Raw genomic sequence first — 19,569 nt, forward strand, 5'->3', positions numbered from 1 at the left:
CAGTCAGTATAAAGAGAGCCACCTCCATCTTAGCTCCCTGTCAATCATTGTTATAAGCTCCGCCCTTTACACCTGGCAGTCAGTATAGAGAGAGCCACCTCCATCTTAGCTCCCTGTCAGTCATTGTTATAAGCTCCGCCCTCTACACCTGGCAGTCAGTATAGAGAGAGCCATCTCCATCTTAGCTCCCTGTCAGTCATTGTTATAAGCTCCACCCTTTACACATGGCAGTCAGTATAAAGAGAGCCACCTCCATCTTAGCTCCCTGTCAATCATTGTTATAAGCTCCGCCCTTTACACATGGCAGTCAGTATAGAGAGAGAGCCACCTCCATCTTAGCTCCCTGTCAATCATTGTTATAAGCTCCGCCTTTACACCTGGCAGTCAGTATAGAGAGAGAGCCACCTCCATCTTAGCTCCCTGTTAATCATTGTTATAAGCTCCGCCCTTTACACTTGGCAGTCAGCATAGAGAGAAAGCATACAGAGAGGAGAAGACGTGTAACAATGTATCTATCTGTCCTCTTTATTTGCAATAGTTGCACTGGCTGTTACTAAATCTTTAATAAAAATGTAAAAAAGAAAAGTGTCTAATTAAAAAAAGGTGATTTTCAATGTTTTATTCACTAGTGTAAATTACAGAGAACTGGTAGTGCCCCTTCGATACAATGAGCAGAGGTCTTACTTTAATTCAATGTCACGCTGAAAGAGGCCTTTCCACCTATTGTGTCAGAAGACCCATTGGGAAACTACAACTCACATCACCCAGCTTATTTTACAGTAATATTAGCAATACGATGTGCTCGTTCTCCTCTGTATCCTACTAGTTGAAGATAGGTGGCGCTGTTTCCTAGCACTGAGCTCTGGTTCTGTGTGTGAGGTTGGGAGATTAAATCTATAATTACGATTATAATAAAATCATAAAATGAAAATGCTGTAACAAAAAACAACAATACACAAAACCATGAAATACATTGCCAGTGACAATATTATTAACATATAATATACATCGCCAATGACAATATTATTAACTTATAATATACACTAACACCATTATTAACGTATAATATAAATCGCCAATGACAATATTATTAATGTATAATAATCAACTGACAATATTATTAACGTATAATATACAGTGACAATATTATTAACGTATAATATACAGTGACAATATTATTAACGTATAATATACATCACCAGTGACAATATATTAACGTATAATTTACACTGACATTATTAACGTATAATATGCAGTGACAATATTATTAACGTATAATATACATCGCCAGTGGCAATATTATTAACGTATAATAGACATCGCCAGTGACAATATTATTAACGTATAATATATAGTGACACTGACAATATTATTAACGTATAATATACATCGCCAATGACAATATTATTAACGTATAATATACACTGACAATATTATTAACGTATAATATACATCGCCAGTGCCAATATTATTATTAACGTATAATATACATTGCCAGTGACAATATTATTAACGTATAATATACACTGACATTATTAACGTATAATATGCAGTGACAATATTATTAACGTACAATATACATCGCCAGTGTGACAATATTATTAACGTATAATATACAGTGACAATATTATTAATGTTTAATATACACTAACAACATTATTAACGTATAATATACACTGACAATACTATTAACGTATAATATACACTAACAACATTATTAACGTATAATATACACTGACAATACTATTAACGTATAATATACACTAACAACATTATTAACGTATAATATACACTGACAATATTAAGAATTCATGCACACAGCAAAGTGCCAGGGACAAAATTAATTATCTGAATGTTATTACAAGTACCCAAATCAATTAAATAGGAACTCGGGTGCACAATGTTATTATTGGGGTGAATGTCACTAAATCAACAGGCTATACTATGAGCATCAAAATAAATAATTAAAAAGAATCAGACATCTTCCACCTATAAAAGGTGGCATGTCCTGCGATTACTGAGCATGTATTTACAGAGCGTGTGTTTATGGCATGACCGGCTATTACTGAGCACATATGTACAGAGCGTGTTTATGGCATGTCCTGCAATTACTGAGCACGTATGTACAGAGTGTGCTTATGGCATGGCCAGCTATTACTGAGCACGTATGTACAGAGTGTGTTTATGGCATGTCCTGCGATTACTGAGCACGTATGTACAGAGTGTGCTTATGGCATGGCCAGCTATTACTGAGCACGTATGTACAGAGCGTGTTTATGGCATGTCCTGCAATTACTGAGCACGTATGTACAGAGTGTGTTTATGGCATGTCCTGCGATTACTGAGCACGTATGTACAGAGCGTGTGTTTATGGCATGGCCGGCTATTACTAAGCATGTATGTACAGTGTGTGTTTATGGCATGTCCTTGCGATTACTGAGCACGTATGTACAGTGTGTTTATGGCCGGCTATTACTGAGCACGTATGTACAGAGCGTGTGTTTATGGCATGGCTGGCTATTACTGAGCACGTATGTACAGAGTGTGTTTGTGGCATGGCCGGCTATTACTGAGCACGTATGTACAGAGCGTGTTTATGGCATGTCCAGCTATTACTGAGCACGTATGTACAGAGCGTGTTTATGGCATGTCCTGCAATTACTGAGCACGTATGTACAGAGCGTGTGTTTATGGCATGACCGGCTATTACTGAGCACATATGTACAGAGCGTGTTTATGGCATGTCCTGCAATTACTGAGCACGTATGTACAGAGTGTGTTCATGGCATGGCCGCTATTACTGAGCACGTATGTACAGAGCATGTTTATGGCATGTCCTGCAATTACTAAGCACGTATGTACAGAGTGTGTTTATGGCATGTCCTGCGATTACTGAGCACGTATGTACAGAGTGTGTTTATGGCATGGCCGGCTATTACTAAGCATGTATGTACAGTGTGTGTTTATGGCATGTCCTTGCGATTACTGAGCACGTATGTACAGTGTGTTTATGGCATGGCCGGCTATTACTGAGCACGTATGTACAGTGTGTTTATGGCATGGCTGGCTATTACTGAGCACGTATGTACAGAGTGTGTTTGTGGCATGGCCGGCTATTACTGAGCACGTATGTACAGAGCGTGTTTATGGCATGTCCAGCTATTACTGAGCACGTATGTACAGAGCGTGTTTATGGCATGTCCTGCAATTACTGAGCACGTATGTACAGAGTGTGTTTATGGCATGTCCTGCGATTACTGAGCATGTATGTACAGAGCGTGTGTTTATGGCATGACCGGCTATTACTGAGCACATATGTACAGAGCGTGTTTATGGCATGTCCTGCAATTACTGAGCACGTATGTACAGAGTGTGTTTATGGCATGGCCGCTATTACTGAGCACGTATGTACAGAGCATGTTTATGGCATGTCCTGCAATTACTGAGCACGTATGTACAGAGTGTGTTTATGGCATGTCCTGCGATTACTGAGCACGTATGTACAGAGCGTGTGCTTATGGCATGGCCGGCTATTACTAAGCATGTATGTACAGTGTGTGTTTATGGCATGTCCTTGCGATTACTGAGCACGTATGTACAGTGTGTTTATGGCATGGCCGGCTATTACTGAGCACGTATGTACAGAACGTGTGTTTATGGCATGGCTGGCTATTACTGAGCACGTATGTACAGAGTGTGTTTGTGGCATGGCCGGCTATTACTGTATGTACAGAACGTCTGTTTATGGCATGTCCTGCGATTACTGAGCACGTATGTACAGAACGTGTGTTTATGGCATGTCCTGCGATTACTGAGCACGTATATGTACATAACGTGTGTTTATGGCATGTCCTGCGACTACTGAGCACATATGTACAGAACGTGTGTTTTGGCATGTCCTGCGATTACTGAGCACGTATATGTACATAACGTGTGTTTATGGCATGTCCTGCGACTACTGAGCACGTATGTACAGAACGTGTGTTTATGGCATGTCCTGCGATTACTGAGCACGTATATGTACATAACGTGTGTTTATGGCATGTCCTGCGACTACTGAGCACGTATGTACAGAACGTGTGTTTTGGCATGTCCTGCGATTACTGAGCACGTATGTACAGTGTGTTTATGGCATGGCCGGCTATTACTGAGCACGTATGTACAGTGTGTTTATGGCATGGCTGGCTATTACTGAGCACGTATGTACAGAGTGTGTTTGTGGCATGGCCGGCTATTACTGAGCACGTATGTACAGAGCGTGTTTATGGCATGTCCAGCTATTACTGAGCACGTATGTACAGAGCGTGTTTATGGCATGTCCTGCAATTACTGAGCACGTATGTACAGAGTGTGTTTATGGCATGTCCTGCGATTACTGAGCATGTATGTACAGAGCGTGTGTTTATGGCATGACCGGCTATTACTGAGCACATATGTACAGAGCGTGTTTATGGCATGTCCTGCAATTACTGAGCACGTATGTACAGAGTGTGTTTATGGCATGGCCGCTATTACTGAGCACGTATGTACAGAGCATGTTTATGGCATGTCCTGCAATTACTGAGCACGTATGTACAGAGTGTGTTTATGGCATGTCCTGCGATTACTGAGCACGTATGTACAGAGCGTGTGCTTATGGCATGGCCGGCTATTACTAAGCATGTATGTACAGTGTGTGTTTATGGCATGTCCTTGCGATTACTGAGCACGTATATGTACATAACGTGTGTTTATGGCATGTCCTGCGACTACTGAGCACGTATGTACAGAACGTGTGTTTATGGCATGTCCTGCGATTACTGAGCACGTATATGTACATAACGTGTGTTTATGGCATGTCCTGCGACTACTGAGCACGTATGTACAGAACGTGTGTTTTGGCATGTCCTGCGATTACTGAGCACGTATGTACAGTGTGTTTATGGCATGGCCGGCTATTACTGAGCACGTATGTACAGTGTGTTTATGGCATGGCTGGCTATTACTGAGCACGTATGTACAGAGTGTGTTTGTGGCATGGCCGGCTATTACTGAGCACGTATGTACAGAGCGTGTTTATGGCATGTCCAGCTATTACTGAGCACGTATGTACAGAGCGTGTTTATGGCATGTCCTGCAATTACTGAGCACGTATGTACAGAGTGTGTTTATGGCATGTCCTGCGATTACTGAGCATGTATGTACAGAGCGTGTGTTTATGGCATGACCGGCTATTACTGAGCACATATGTACAGAGCGTGTTTATGGCATGTCCTGCAATTACTGAGCACGTATGTACAGAGTGTGTTTATGGCATGGCCGCTATTACTGAGCACGTATGTACAGAGCATGTTTATGGCATGTCCTGCAATTACTGAGCACGTATGTACAGAGTGTGTTTATGGCATGTCCTGCGATTACTGAGCACGTATGTACAGAGCGTGTGCTTATGGCATGGCCGGCTATTACTAAGCATGTATGTACAGTGTGTGTTTATGGCATGTCCTTGCGATTACTGAGCACGTATGTACAGTGTGTTTATGGCATGGCCGGCTATTACTGAGCACGTATGTACAGAACGTGTGTTTATGGCATGGCTGGCTATTACTGAGCACGTACGTACAGAGTGTGTTTGTGGCATGGCCGGCTATTACTGTATGTACAGAACGTCTGTTTATGGCATGTCCTGCGATTACTGAGCACGTATGTACAGAACGTGTGTTTATGGCATGTCCTGCGATTACTGAGCACGTATATGTACATAACGTGTGTTTATGGCATGTCCTGCGACTACTGAGCACATATGTACAGAACGTGTGTTTTGGCATGTCCTGCGATTACTGAGCACGTATATGTACATAACGTGTGTTTATGGCATGTCCTGCGACTACTGAGCACGTATGTACAGAACGTGTGTTTATGGCATGTCCTGCGATTACTGAGCACGTATATGTACATAACGTGTGTTTATGGCATGTCCTGCGACTACTGAGCACGTATGTACAGAACGTGTGTTTTGGCATGTCCTGCGATTACTGAGCACGTATGTACAGAACGTGTGTTTTGGCATGTCCTGCGATTACTGAGCACGTATGTACAGAACGTGTTTATGGCATGTCCTGCGATTACTGAGCACGTATGTACAGAGCGTGTGTTTATGGAATGGCGACGCTGGACACAGGATACTAACAGCCTATGATAGTGAGTTTGTGTTATCTATATATTTTCTATCTCTGTGGATTTATACAGATCAAACACAGAGCTGCGGCCCCTGTTAAAGACATACAGGTTAGGCGTCTCTGCTTAACGGAATCTTGGGAAAAGTTATTGTGCCCACAGAACACCCTTGGTAACTGAAAGCTAAATGTTTTCTTATGGTTATATAACGTACTGTTTGTCTATCTTTCATAACAGGTAAATACAAAGAAAGTTAGAGATCAGTAAGGTGGGCCTGCAATAACTAGAGAGCTCCAAGCAATAGCTTCTCCGATGGGATGGGGATTGCCATGTTTGTGCCACTCTGCTTGTGCGGCATGGGCACAATGGGTATTGGTTTGTTTCACCGTTTATGGACCATATTAAGCGCCACCATAGTATAAATTTACATTTTAAGCCTTCTCCTCTTGTAACCTCATACTGATACAACTACTTGAGAAGACATTGGTGCAGTTAGAGCCCTGAGGGTACTGGAGCAAAGTGGCCAGTCTGTGTAACCCTTAGTATGCCAGCTTCTCAAATATTCACTCAACAAAACTGGAGGATTAATAAGGAAGGTACCGAGGTACCAAGCTTGCATGCACCGTGTATTAACCCCACACTCTGTATTAGCTAGGACTGTACTGCTATTGCATCATGTTTTCCTATTAACTCTTCTGCCAATGAAGTTTTAACTCTAAATACTAGAGATGTGCCTAACACACTGCTGGCAAGCTAAGGGTTAAGTATCCACGCAGACTGAAAACAGAACGTTACACAGTCCATCCAGTGCTACATTCTATCTGCTGAGTATGTTAACCATGTGAGTGTCATTTAGCAATGCTCTGCTCACCCCACACATCCAGTCATTGCAGGGTTAATGCTCCAGCTGATCTGTATGGGGACATGCAAACCTTTAATTAGCCAGGTACAGTAATGACAAAATATTTAACCCCCAGGTGCTAGGGAGCACACTTTGCCCTGGGCTGTCTCCAGTGGCAATGGATGGGTTAAGGGGTTTGTCTCTTTTCTCTCTCTCTATTTTTGAAATGACAGATGTTAAATATGCATTTACTGCTCAGCTTCAAGCAAGCTCTGAGATTCCCTTTGCAGCTCACTATGTTACTACACCAGTGGTGCTCTGCAACTCCCATCACGCACAGGGAGAGATGAAGGCAGGTGCAGGCTATAAGTGCCAACGTTTCCCTGTTTTTGTCCTTTAGCAGGAACCTGCAAACACTGTCACTGGGACAGCAAATCTAATCATCGCTCTTCAACATGCTGAGAGCTGCAGTCCTCTCCTTTCAGTAATCCTCTGTATATAAGACAGACCCTCCCCCTGTAATACACACCTCACCCGGGCCACAGTGCCAGGACCCCCTGCTCTCTGCCTGTGCACTGCATACAGTGATAGATAGTATAATACCCCAGGGGCAAGTGCTTTAATCTCCCAAATAGAGGCAGTGAAGGCTTGTCATAGGTCGGAGCTAACACGTGGTTTGCTCCTGTATAAAAGTTTCACAGGACTGGCCCCATGCCCTGAACGCTGGGCAAAAACGCAATTAGACAATCAGTGGAGATCACATCTCAACCTGTGTGCACACACACTGCAGGGAGACCCCCAGAGCTGAAACAAGGAGACCCCATAGCTGGAGCAAGGAGACCCCCAGAGCTGGAACAAGGAGTCCCCCCTGAGCAGGAGCCCCCCAGAGCTGGAACAAGGAGACCCCCCTGAGCAGAAGCAAAGAGACCCCCAGAGCTGGAACAAGGAGACCCTCAGAGCTGGAACAAGGAGACCCCCCTGAGCAGGAACAAGGAGACCCCCCAGAGCTGGAACAAGGAGACCCTCAGAGCTGGACTAAGAAGACCTCTCTGTGCTTGCCTAAGGAGACCATCTGAGCTGGGGACTGTCAGAGACTGGACTGATTCTGGAGCTGGCGACACTCAGAGTCTGAGCTAAGGCTGCACCTGGGGACCCACAAGGACTAAGCTAATTCTGGATCCTGGGATACTCAGCACTGGGCTAATTGTAGAGCTGGGAACCCCAAAGGACTGAGCTAATTCTGAATTTGGGAACCCCCAAGGACTGAGCTAATTCTGAATTTGGGAACCCCCAAGGACTGAGCTAATTCTGAAATTTGGGACTCCGGAAATACTGAACTATTTCTGGAGCTAAGGATCTCCAATGCATTAATCGAGATACCCCAAGATTTAACTCTAGAAGCAGGGGGCCCCATTGATCTCTTCCAGGGGCCCCCAGGGACCTGTATGAGAGATCTATAGAAGTGTCTACCTGGACCTGTTGCAGGAGCCCCGTTTTTCTGGATTCCTTTGATATTTTGTGGGTGATCAAAGGGACTTCGTTTACTGGATGTACCCCTTGAACTCTAGTATGGGGCCCCTGCGATCCAGAGCTGTGCGGGCCAAGTGAAGTGGATGTGCCAGGCTGATCAGACAGCACTCAAACTCAGAGCAGTCCATAGCTGGGGGGTGCAGTCTGTCACTCACACTCAGCCCATTGCTGGGAGGACAGGGCGTGCTGTCTGTCACAGAGAAGCGGACGCAGTGATTGCAAGCTCTGCGGTCCAGGACTATGCATTGTTCGGTCGCTGCCTTTCTCCTGGCCGGCTTCCTCTGTGCTGCCGGTAATCCCACCCCGGAGCCCCCAGCCGGTTCCCAGGACTCCTGCTCGTCCTGCGGGTTCCGACCCCCGGAGGAGGTGGCCCGGGTGGACCAGGACATCCTGGAGGCGGTGAAGAGGCACATCCTGAGCCGACTGCAGATGAGGGACCGGCCCAACATCACCCACGCGGTGCCCAAGGCTGCCATGGTTACAGCCCTGAGGAAGCTGCATGCTGGCAGGGTGAGGGAAGATGGCAGGGTGGAGATACCCAACCTGGATGGGCATGCCATGCCCAGCCTCGACCTGCAGGAACAGAGCTCCGAGATCATCAGCTTCGCAGAGACAGGTGGGTGCCTGGTACACTGTGGGTGTATGGGCAGAGGGTGACAGTCTGGGGGTGTGTGGGCTGAGGTTGGCAGTCTGAGGGTATAGACAGAGGGTGACACACTAGGGGTGTATGGGCAGAAGGTGGCACAATGGGCAGAAGGTGGCACACTGAGGGTGTATCGGCAATGACCGGCACACAGGGGGTGCATTGGCAGAGGGTGGCACACTGGGGGTGTATGGGCAGAGGGTGGCACACTGGGGAGTGCATTGGCAGGGGGGCACAATGGGGGTGCGTTGGCAGGGGTGGCACAATGGGGGTGTATGGGCAGAGGGTGGCAGTCTGAAGGTGTATGGGCAGACGGTACCACTCAGAAGTGTATTGGCATTCTGGAGATGTATGGGCTGTCTAAGGGTGTATGGGCCGAGGGTGACATGCTAAGGTATGAAGTCAGGGGATGGTACACTAGGAATGTAAGGTCAGAGAACATCATGTGGGGGGGCTACAGCTGAGGTGCCAATAGCAGGGGATGTTTAGGGTGGTAGTTAAGACCACAAATAGAAGCCAAGTGTAGTGCTATTGTGCAGGATACAGGGTTAGTGTAGTGTGTTATTGTGCAGGGTACAGGGTTAGTGTATTGTGTTATTGTGCAGAACACGAGGTTAGTGTATTGTGTTATTGTGCAGGATACAGGGTTAGCGTAGTGTGTTATTGTGCAGGATATAGGGTTAGCGTAGTGTGTTATTGTGCAGAATACAGGGTTAGTGTAGTGTGTTATTGTGCAGGATACAGGGTTAGCGTAGTGTGTTATTGTGCAGGATATAGGGTTAGCATAGTGTGTTATTGTGCAGGATACAGGGTTAGTGCAGTGTGTTATTGTGCAGGATACAGGGTTAGTGCAGTGTGTTATTGTGCAGGATACAGGGTTAGTATAGTGTGTTATTGTGCAGAATACAGGGTTAGGGTAGTGTGTTATTGTGCAGGATACAGGGTTAGTGTAGTGTGTTATTGTGCAGGATACAGGGTTAGTGTAGTGTTATTGTGCAGGATACAGGGTTAGCATAGTGTGTTATTGTACAGGGTACAGGGTTAGTGTATTGTGTTATTGTGCCGGACACGGGTTAGTGTATTGTGTTATTGTGCAGGATACAGGGTTACTGCAGTGTGTTATTGTGCAGGATACTGGTTAGTGTAGTGTGTTATTGTGCATGATACAGGGTTAGTGTATTGTGCAGGATACAGGGTTAGTGTATTGTGTAGGATACATGGTTAGTGTTATTGTGCAGGATAGAGGGTTACTGCAGTGTGTAATTGTGCAGGACACAGGGTTAGTGTAGTGTGTTATTTTGCAGGATACAGGGTTAGTGTGTGTTATTGTGCAGGATACAGAGTTAGTGTTGTGTGTTATTGTGCAGGATACAGGGTTAGTGTAGTGTTTTATTGTGCAGGATACAGGGTTAGTGTAGTGTGTTATTGTGCAGGATACGGGGTTAGTGTAGTGTGTTATTGTGCAGGATACGGGGTTAGTGTAGTGTTTTATTGTGCAGGATACAGGGTTAGTGTGTGTTATTGTGCAGGATACAGGGTTAGTGTAGTGTGTTTTATTGTGCAGGATACAGGGTTAGTGTATTTTACTGTGCAGGACACAGGGTCTGTGGTGTGTTGTTGTGCAGGATACGGGGTTAGTGTAGTGTGTTATTGTGCAGGATACAGGGTTAGTGTAGTGTTTTATTGTGCACGATACAGGATTAGTGTGTGTTATTGTGCAGAATACAGGGTTAGTGTTTTGTGTTTTATTGTGCAGGATACAGGGTTAGTGTGTGTTATTGTGCAGAATACAGGGTTAGTGTATTATATGTTAGTGTGTGTTATTGTGCAGGATACAGGGTTAGTGTAGTGTGTTTTATTGTGCAGGATACAGGGTTAGTGTGTGTTATTGTGCAGGATACAGGGTTAGTGTAGTGTATGTTATTGTGCAGAATACAGGGTTAGTGTATTATATGTTATTGTGCAGGATACAGGGTTACTGTAGTGTGTTATTGTGCAGGATACAGGGTTAGTGTTGTGTGTTATTGTGCAGCGTACAGGGTTAGTGTATTGTGTTTTATTGTGCAGGATACAGGGTTAGTGTTATGTATGTTATTGTGCAGGATACATGGTTAGTGTAGTGTATGTTATTGTGCAGGGTACAGGGATAGTGTTATGTATGTTATTGTGCAGGATACAGGGTTAGTGTAGTGTATGTTATTGTGCAGGATACAGGGTTAATGTAGTGTGTTATTGTGCAAGATACAGGGTTATTGTATTGTGTTATTGTTCAGGATACAGGGTTAGTGTAGTGTGTTATTGTGCAGGATATAGGGTGAGTGTAGTGTGTTATTGTGCAGGATACAGGGTTAGTGCAGTTTGTTATTGTGCAGGATACAGGGTTAGTGTATTGTGTTATTGTGCAGGACAAGGGGTTAGTGCAGTTTGTTATTGTGCAGGATACAGGGTTAGTGCAGTGTGTCTTATCGTGTAGGGTTAGTGTTGTACAGTGGTTTTAGTGCATTATGTAGTCTACTGTATGTTAGTGTTAGTGCAGTGACTTTAGTGCATAGTATGAGTTGATTCAGGAAAAATAAGGGTAGTTAATCTGTTCAGTGGGGCATGACCCTGGACTAATATCCAACCAACGTTTATTCCCTTAGTACAATACTTTTACCAGCATGACTCAAAGCTAGTGAAAGGATCATTATAGTGAAAGGGTAGTGGGGTTATTTTAGGGAAAAGTTATGTATATTTTATATATATAGCGCTAACAGGTGTACTCAGCACTTTACAGGTTACATTACAGTAGAGGGAGGTACAGTAAGTGCAGTAGGTATACAGTGTATGTATATTATATTTATATAGTGCTAACAGGTGTACTCAGCACTTTGCAGGTTACATTACAGTAGAGGGAGGTACAGTAAGTGCAGTAGGTATACAGTGTATGTATATTATATTTATATAGCGCTAACAGGTGTACTCAGCACTTTACAGGTTACATTACAGTAGAGGGAGGTACAGTAAGTGCAGTAGGTATACAGTGTATGTATATTTTATTTATATATCACTAACAGGTGTACTCAGCACTTTACAGGTTACATTACAGTAGATGGAGATACAGTAAGTGCAGTAGGTATACAGTGTATGTATATTATATTTATATAGCGCTAACAGGAGTACTCAGCACTTTACAGGTTACATTACAGTAGAGGGAGGTACAGTAAGTACAGTAGGTATACAGTGTATGTATATTTTATTTATATATCACTAACAGGTGTACTCAGCACTTTACAGGTTACATTACAGTAGAGGGAGGTACAGTAAGTGCAGTAGGTATACAGTGTATGTATATTTTATTTATATATCACTAACAGGTGTACTCAGCACTTTACAGGTTACATTACAGTAGAGGGAGGTACAGTAAGTGCAGTAGGTATACAGTGTATGTATATTATATTTATATATCACTAACAGGTGTACTCAGCACTTTACAGGTTACATTACAGTAGAGGGAGGTACAGTAAGTGCAGTAGGTATACAGTGTATGTATATTGTATTTATATATCACTAACAGGTGTACTCAGCACTTTACAGGTTACATTACAGTAGAGGGAGGTACAGTAAGTACAGTAGGTATACAGTGTATGTATATTTTATTTACATAGCGCTAACAGGTGTACTCAGCACTTTACAGGTTACATTACAGTAGAGGAAGTTACAGTAAGTATACAGTGTATGTATATTTTATTTATATAGCGCTAACAGGTGTACTCAGCACTTTACAGGTTACATTACAGTAGAGGGAGGTACAGTAGGTATACAGTGTATGTATATTTTATTTATATAGCGCTAACAGGTGTACTCAGCACTTTACAGGTTACATTACAGTAGAGGGAGGTACAGTAAGTGCAGTAGGTATACAGTGTATGTATATTTTATTTATACAGCGCTAACAGGTGTACTCAGCACTTTACAGGTTACATTACAGTAGGGGGAGGTACAGTAAGTATAGTAGGTATACAGTGTATGTAGTATATTTTATTTATATAGCGCTAACAGCTGTACTCAGCACTTTACAGGTTACATTACAGTAGAGGGCGGTACAGTATGTGCAGTAGGTATACAGTGTATGTATATTATATTTATATAGCACTAACAGGTGTACTCAGCACTTTACAGGTTACATTACAGTAGAGGGAGGTACAGTAAGTGCAGTAGGTATACAGTGTATGTATATTTTATTTACATAGCGCTAACAGGTGTACTCAGCACTTTACAGGTTACATTACAGTAGAGAGAGAGGTACAGTAAGTGCAGTAGGTATACAGTGTATATATATTTTATTTACATAGCGCTAACAGGTGTACTTGGCACTTTACAGGTTACATTACAGTAGAGGGAGTTACAGTAAGTGCAGTAGGTATACAGTGTATGTATATTTTATTTATATAGCGCTAACTGGTGTACTAAGCCCACAATTAAATAGGTGATTTAGAGCTCATATACACCATATTGTCCCTTTTTATCTTTAAAATCTCAAAATGACATTAACTTTGTCTGTATAACAATTGGTTTCCTACAGACAGTTAGTTATGTGGCTCTGTTCTTATGGGCTGACATAATGAATACTGCATTTTACTATAACATAGAACTAGCTGTCAGGGGTAGTGTTTACGCTCTGCAGTGTTTTCCTTAGTGACATAGAAAAACAAGCGTGCTCTTATTAGTAAGCTAGTTTAATCTCTGATCTGTCAGCAGCCTTTGAACACAAATCTCACATTCACGATGTAATGTTTTCCTAATGGATTAAGTATATATTTTAATTAATTCTTGCCAAAGTGGAATGTTTAACATTATTTCATTTTCGCTTCTTTAGATGATCTTACGGCGTCGAAGGTACGGCTTGCCTTCACAATCTCAAATGAGGGGAACCAGAATCTTTTCGTGTTTCAGTCTAATTTGTGGCTTTATTTGAAACTCCCGGAGATTATGGAGAAAAGTGGCAGACGCAAGGTCCGGATTAAAGTGCACTTTGAAGACCCAGCATTCCCAGGTAAAACGAACATGGTGGAGAAAAAGGTTGACACCAGAAGAAGTGGCTGGCACACGTTCCCCTTGACAGATACTATACAAGCACTTTTCGAGAAGGGGGAGCGAAGGTTAAACCTTGAGGTGCAATGTGATGGCTGCGAAGAGCATTCGGTTATTCCAGTGTACGTGGACCCAGGAGAAGAATCCCACCGACCCTTTCTTGTGGTACATGCCCGATTAGCTGACAACAAGCACCGGATTCGTAAAAGAGGCCTTGAATGCGATGGGCGGACAAATTTATGTTGCAGGCAACAATTTTACATTGACTTTCGACTTATTGGCTGGAACGATTGGATCATAGCTCCATCAGGATACTATGGGAATTACTGTGAGGGCAGCTGTCCAGCTTACTTGGCAGGAGTTCCAGGTTCGGCCTCATCTTTTCACACAGCGGTGGTGAATCAGTACAGAATGAGAGGCTTGAACCCTGGGACAGTGAACTCCTGCTGTATTCCTACAAAGCTAAGTACAATGTCTATGCTATATTTTGACGATGAATACAACATTGTCAAGAGGGACGTTCCGAACATGATAGTAGAAGAATGCGGATGTGCATGATAGGAATATCAGGACAATTCCCATATACACTTTGCTTCCTCCTGGAGGGATATCACGCCACTGTGATGTTATGGGGAGGGATCATTTTGTGAGATCAGTGGCAGTCTGTGGATCTCATATCATTCCGGCATACATTTTTAAGACATAACTTACAAGACTGTAAGTAGCCAAGGCCGCACAAGGCAATATACTAAGGGTCATTTTAATGCCAGCAAGTGCCGAACCATGAATGGAAAGAGCAAAGAGGTTTCCATCTGAATCTGGGCTAGGATAATAATTTGTGGAATGAAAAGTTAACTTGTTCCTTATTAGTGGTCATACGTGGCCAAGCAACGTTCACATTTGACGATATCTTCCACCAGTTTACCTTATAATATTCTTACAGCACTTCCAATGAGGAATGTCTACTTTGATTAATGAAAGGCCATATGCCTCCAAGGCTGGGCTTCACAAACTCTCTATGGTACGGAGGGCTACAAGCCCGTATCATGCCTGTCGTCTCCTCATAGAGACATCACAAACTATGATAGACTTTCTACATGTTGTGTCCAACACAAACATGAAGCCATAGCACCAGTTGTCTTCTCAAAAAAGGGCAACATGCATATTTTCTACTGTACGGACTTCAGTATCTGTGGTACAATAAGACAGCAGTGTCTGAAAAGTGAGCATCACTGAGACCTGCACAAAAGACGAGTCACCGAACGAATGTAGAGTTATGTAACATGTATTGTTTGTTGTTTTCTTTTGCCGATGGGTCAAGCAAAACATTGTTTTGCACTCAAGGGAATAAAACATGGATAGCAACAAGGGAAGGATCGTGATGATGGACGGGGGAGAGGATCCCATAACTTCTCTCCCAAGTCTGATAACACTCAGCATAGCACTTGCAAATGCTAGGTTCTCACTTCACAGCATTTGCACCTCTTACTGCCTTGAAAAGTGATACTTGACAGTGCACTTAATTTCACTAAATATTCACATAGCTCCTACCCTGCTGCAGGGGCCACTTACAGCAGTGAAAGAGTTAAACTCTTTAAATAGCATAAGGTAGTGCAGCTCATGGCACACCTTGCAGACGCACAAAGTGTTAACGCAGCAGGCTCAGCTCCTTGGGATAGCTCGAGAAACCTACCCCGGCTAACAGTGTGGCATCTGCCAGCAGGGCTTAACTGAAGGAAGATTCTCAGCATACAGGAGAAGTGAGCCGTGAGGCTGAATGATTCCTATCGCACACTCTCAGGCAGTCGCTTGTTACATTGAAGCCAGGGAGCGTGTAAAGCAAAAATATTTTAGAAGGAAAGTTCATTTTCTGGAAAAATTAAGTATTTTTCAATTTGCAGATGCTGAGGCCTATAAATGGCTGACCAATTTAGGGCAGCACCGCTGATTTGTGTGAACGCCAACCTTTTAGCTGTTAGACAGTGAATTGTGGTGAATTGACAACTGAATGGCAAGATTCAGCCCAAAACGGCAAAATTAGAAAAATACTCAAGTCTGAGAATTTTTCCCATTCTGTTATTTTTGGCTAAACAGCTGTTGACTTCCCATGATGCACTCTGTTAGTGAATGAGGGCTCCTTGGACTGTGATTTCAAGCGATAATGGGAAGACATTTTTCCTGTTTGATGCAAGCTATGTTTCTCAGAGCAACACATTCCAGTAACATCTTATACACTGGCATATAAGACACACAACCAGCGGAACAGTTTTTTCCCTAATATATATTTTTTATACTTGAAAATACATTTGTTTGCTTTTTTATTTGTTTGTTTTTTCTTAAGCGAAGGATTGCTTAGGATGTTTTGCACTGATAGATGCATTATTAGTTCAAACTGCCATTTGTAAAAGAAAAGAAAGTTGATACTTTTATCGCAAATACGAGAATAAAAGTACAATGTGATAATACATCTTTTATGGAACCAAAGAGGCCAATTTATTAGAAGTATTTCTTAAGCTTCAAAGCTCAGTTACAGTGTAGATCAGGGAGGTGTCATAACATAGGCCTCTGTGTGTTTTTGGACTACATCTCCCATAATTCCATGCCAACCACTTTCTGGCTTAGAACTATGGGAGTTGTTGTCCAAAGCAGAGTGCCAACTTGGATGCCAGTAATTTGAGCCGCTTCTCTATTGGGCCTATGGCTTTCTGCAGGCAACCAATGTATCGACTATGCTTTTATTGTCTTTCCAACCAACAATGATAATTGTAGCATCAAGTATGAACATTCCTAAAGTCAATGTATATTTTTATTTAATAAATGTTCATGTTAGATTCTGTTACATAATAATAATAATAATAATAATAATAATTTAAAACCAAACATTTCTTTTTTTTTCTGTTAAAAAAAAGCAGTCAAAAGCATTTTTTCTTACTGTGTACTGTTTAAATAAAGAAAACTATTTAAAATCTGAAAACATCTCATTTTTTCATTACATCTGCAAATGTCAAAATTGGGGGTACATTGCTAGAAATTCAACTAATCCCAGCAATAAATAAATGCAATTATTAAAGTACAACATTTTATTACTGTAAAAGAACAAAAAAACAACAAAATGAGAGAAAAACATTTTTTTTTTTTTCAAATGCTGTTCATTTTAATTAAAAAAGTACACCCGTGGTATAATCAAAAAGCAGTTTCAGTCTCATTAACTAGCACACTAAAGTTATCCAGCATACATGTAAAAAAAAAGTAAAAACAGTCTAACAACCTCTTTGGAACATTCTTGCATACTATATATTTCCTACATAGCACATTTAGGTGGCGTAGACCCACATTTTAAGCATTTCTCTTTCAGTGTTGCTTCTAAGGCATTCAGGACTAAGGCTTGTGTGATAAACACATCACATTTCTTTAAAACGCCTTGAATTCAAACATTGCAAGAAATGGAGCACTCAAACATGAAATGATGGATTGGCAGTGCTGCAAGTGTATTAAATGCACCATACAGCAAAGTTTATCTCCGGCCCTCAAAGGATTAATCTTAACAAAATGAGTTCTCGGGATCCACCGTGTCTGCACATTTTCACAGTCTGGAAATGGTAGATGAGGTTTAAAGGAGCACAACATTTACCATTATGATTAATGTATATATATATGTGTGTATATAAATATATATATATACACACACACACATTATACATACAGATTATTGAGTCAAAGTTAGAACACTATCTCTTTGCTATACAAGCTGTACAAAATGTACAGCCCGGCTTTATCTTGAATACTGCACAAACACTGGGCGTGGATTGCGCAATATTGTCACAACTGACTCCCACTAATACTTACTGTACAGCTCTGATTTTGTTTAGGAAAGCACATTTAATATCATACATATGCAGTGCGTTCACCATAGTAGGCAATGGGACATCAGGTATTGGCTGGGACATCCTTTCTACTTACTGATTACAGAATATCCGTGAAACATGGGAATACTTTACAGCATCCTAGGTAAATATTCCCAGATTTTAGAATGGAGATCATTTCCATCCTTGAGTTTAGGTTTCGTCAGTATCTCCATTTGAATAAAAAAAAGGGAAATACATAAATCCTGGACTGTTACTGGTCCATGAGGCCTGGGTTGGGGACCAGTGCTCTAATTAACAGGGCCAGAGTACTGCAACCCATATGGCAGTATAGGAGTTATCCATGCCAAGTAACTACACACCAAAGTAGAAACAGTACAACATTTTGAGTTAAGTCTGGAAAAAAAATAAGAATATCCCTCTCCCTATATTGAACAGTACAGTGATATCAGATTGTTGTTATGAGTTCCGATGGGAGTTTCCATTTCAGGGATACTCAACATAACCCATGTTGTCTGCACCTGGATATGGTGGGGGCATGCAGGCCTTGTCTGTTGGTCCGGCATGCATAAGATGGCTTGGAACCGGCTGGTATCCTGCTGCGTAAGCCATTGGCATCACAATTGGCTGAGGTGTGACATTGGTCACTGCCACAGAAAAAGTTACGTGAGAATGGCTTGGACGGGAAGACAACTGGCAACATAAACAGCATTTACAGATGCAGGTGATCAGAGAAGCCACCAAACTCAGACCTATCACAAGGCCCACTCCAATCACCACGTAAAGATTGTTTAGCAGACACGAGAATTGTGACTGATCCAACATTGTTTCAGGGAGCAAACCACAGTATCTCTCAAAGCAATTTCCCGCACAGAACAATAGAATACATTCCTGTTTCCCATGTATACGTAGATCATAACCAACATAGGGTGCGCAGTCGTCCGCCAACACTCCTGTGAGTGAGATGAGACACAGGCAGGCTAGCACAGATAAGGATGATAAAGCCATGGCTGATTAGGAACGAAACCTTTCCCTCTGAATGGAGACTGGAAGTGTTATCGCGAATACAATGCAGTTTATCCACCCTCTGCCTCTCTTTCCAAGCACCTCCCTTCAGCAGCCCCTACCATCTAGAGAGAGAAAAACATTTTTATCAGGAATGTGACCTGATGCATAATGGGGAACCGTGGCTGGTCTGGAATCTACATCATTGAATAAAGTATTAAAATCACCTGTAACTTGTCTTAACCTTTTTATATGGCAAACTCTTGTCAGTTAAATTTATATTAAACATTTAGCACATGACATAATCCAGTTCAGACCAGGCACAGCCAGGGCACACAATGCAAATGAAGAGGAGAAACGGAAACATTGTTTCATGTCTCATCCTCAATGTACACTCTCTCTATACTGACTGCCAGGTGTAAAGGGTGGAGCTTATAACAATGATTGACAGGGAGCTA

General features: G+C 42.3%; 2 protein-coding genes across 2 annotated transcripts; one reads left to right on the forward strand and one right to left on the reverse strand.

Moving 5' to 3' along the window:
- The first annotated feature begins 8,222 nt into the window (after window positions 1–8,222).
- On the forward strand, window positions 8,223–17,032 carry INHBB (inhibin subunit beta B). Its single transcript, XM_063429195.1, has 2 exons — window positions 8,223–9,143; window positions 14,029–17,032. Exons 1-2 carry the CDS (start codon window positions 8,768–8,770, stop codon window positions 14,799–14,801), a joined length of 1,149 nt encoding a protein of 382 aa, XP_063285265.1. The 5' UTR covers window positions 8,223–8,767; the 3' UTR covers window positions 14,802–17,032.
- Window positions 17,033–18,120: 1,088 nt separating this feature from the next.
- SHISA4 (shisa family member 4) lies at window positions 18,121–19,166 on the reverse strand. The gene has a single exon (XM_063428532.1). It carries the CDS (start codon window positions 19,112–19,114, stop codon window positions 18,593–18,595), a length of 522 nt encoding a protein of 173 aa, XP_063284602.1. The 5' UTR covers window positions 19,115–19,166; the 3' UTR covers window positions 18,121–18,592.
- Between the last annotated feature and the right edge of the window lie 403 nt (window positions 19,167–19,569).

This window comes from Pelobates fuscus, chromosome 8, assembly GCF_036172605.1.
Source record: "Pelobates fuscus isolate aPelFus1 chromosome 8, aPelFus1.pri, whole genome shotgun sequence".
NCBI classification, from domain to species: Eukaryota; Metazoa; Chordata; class Amphibia; order Anura; family Pelobatidae; genus Pelobates; species Pelobates fuscus.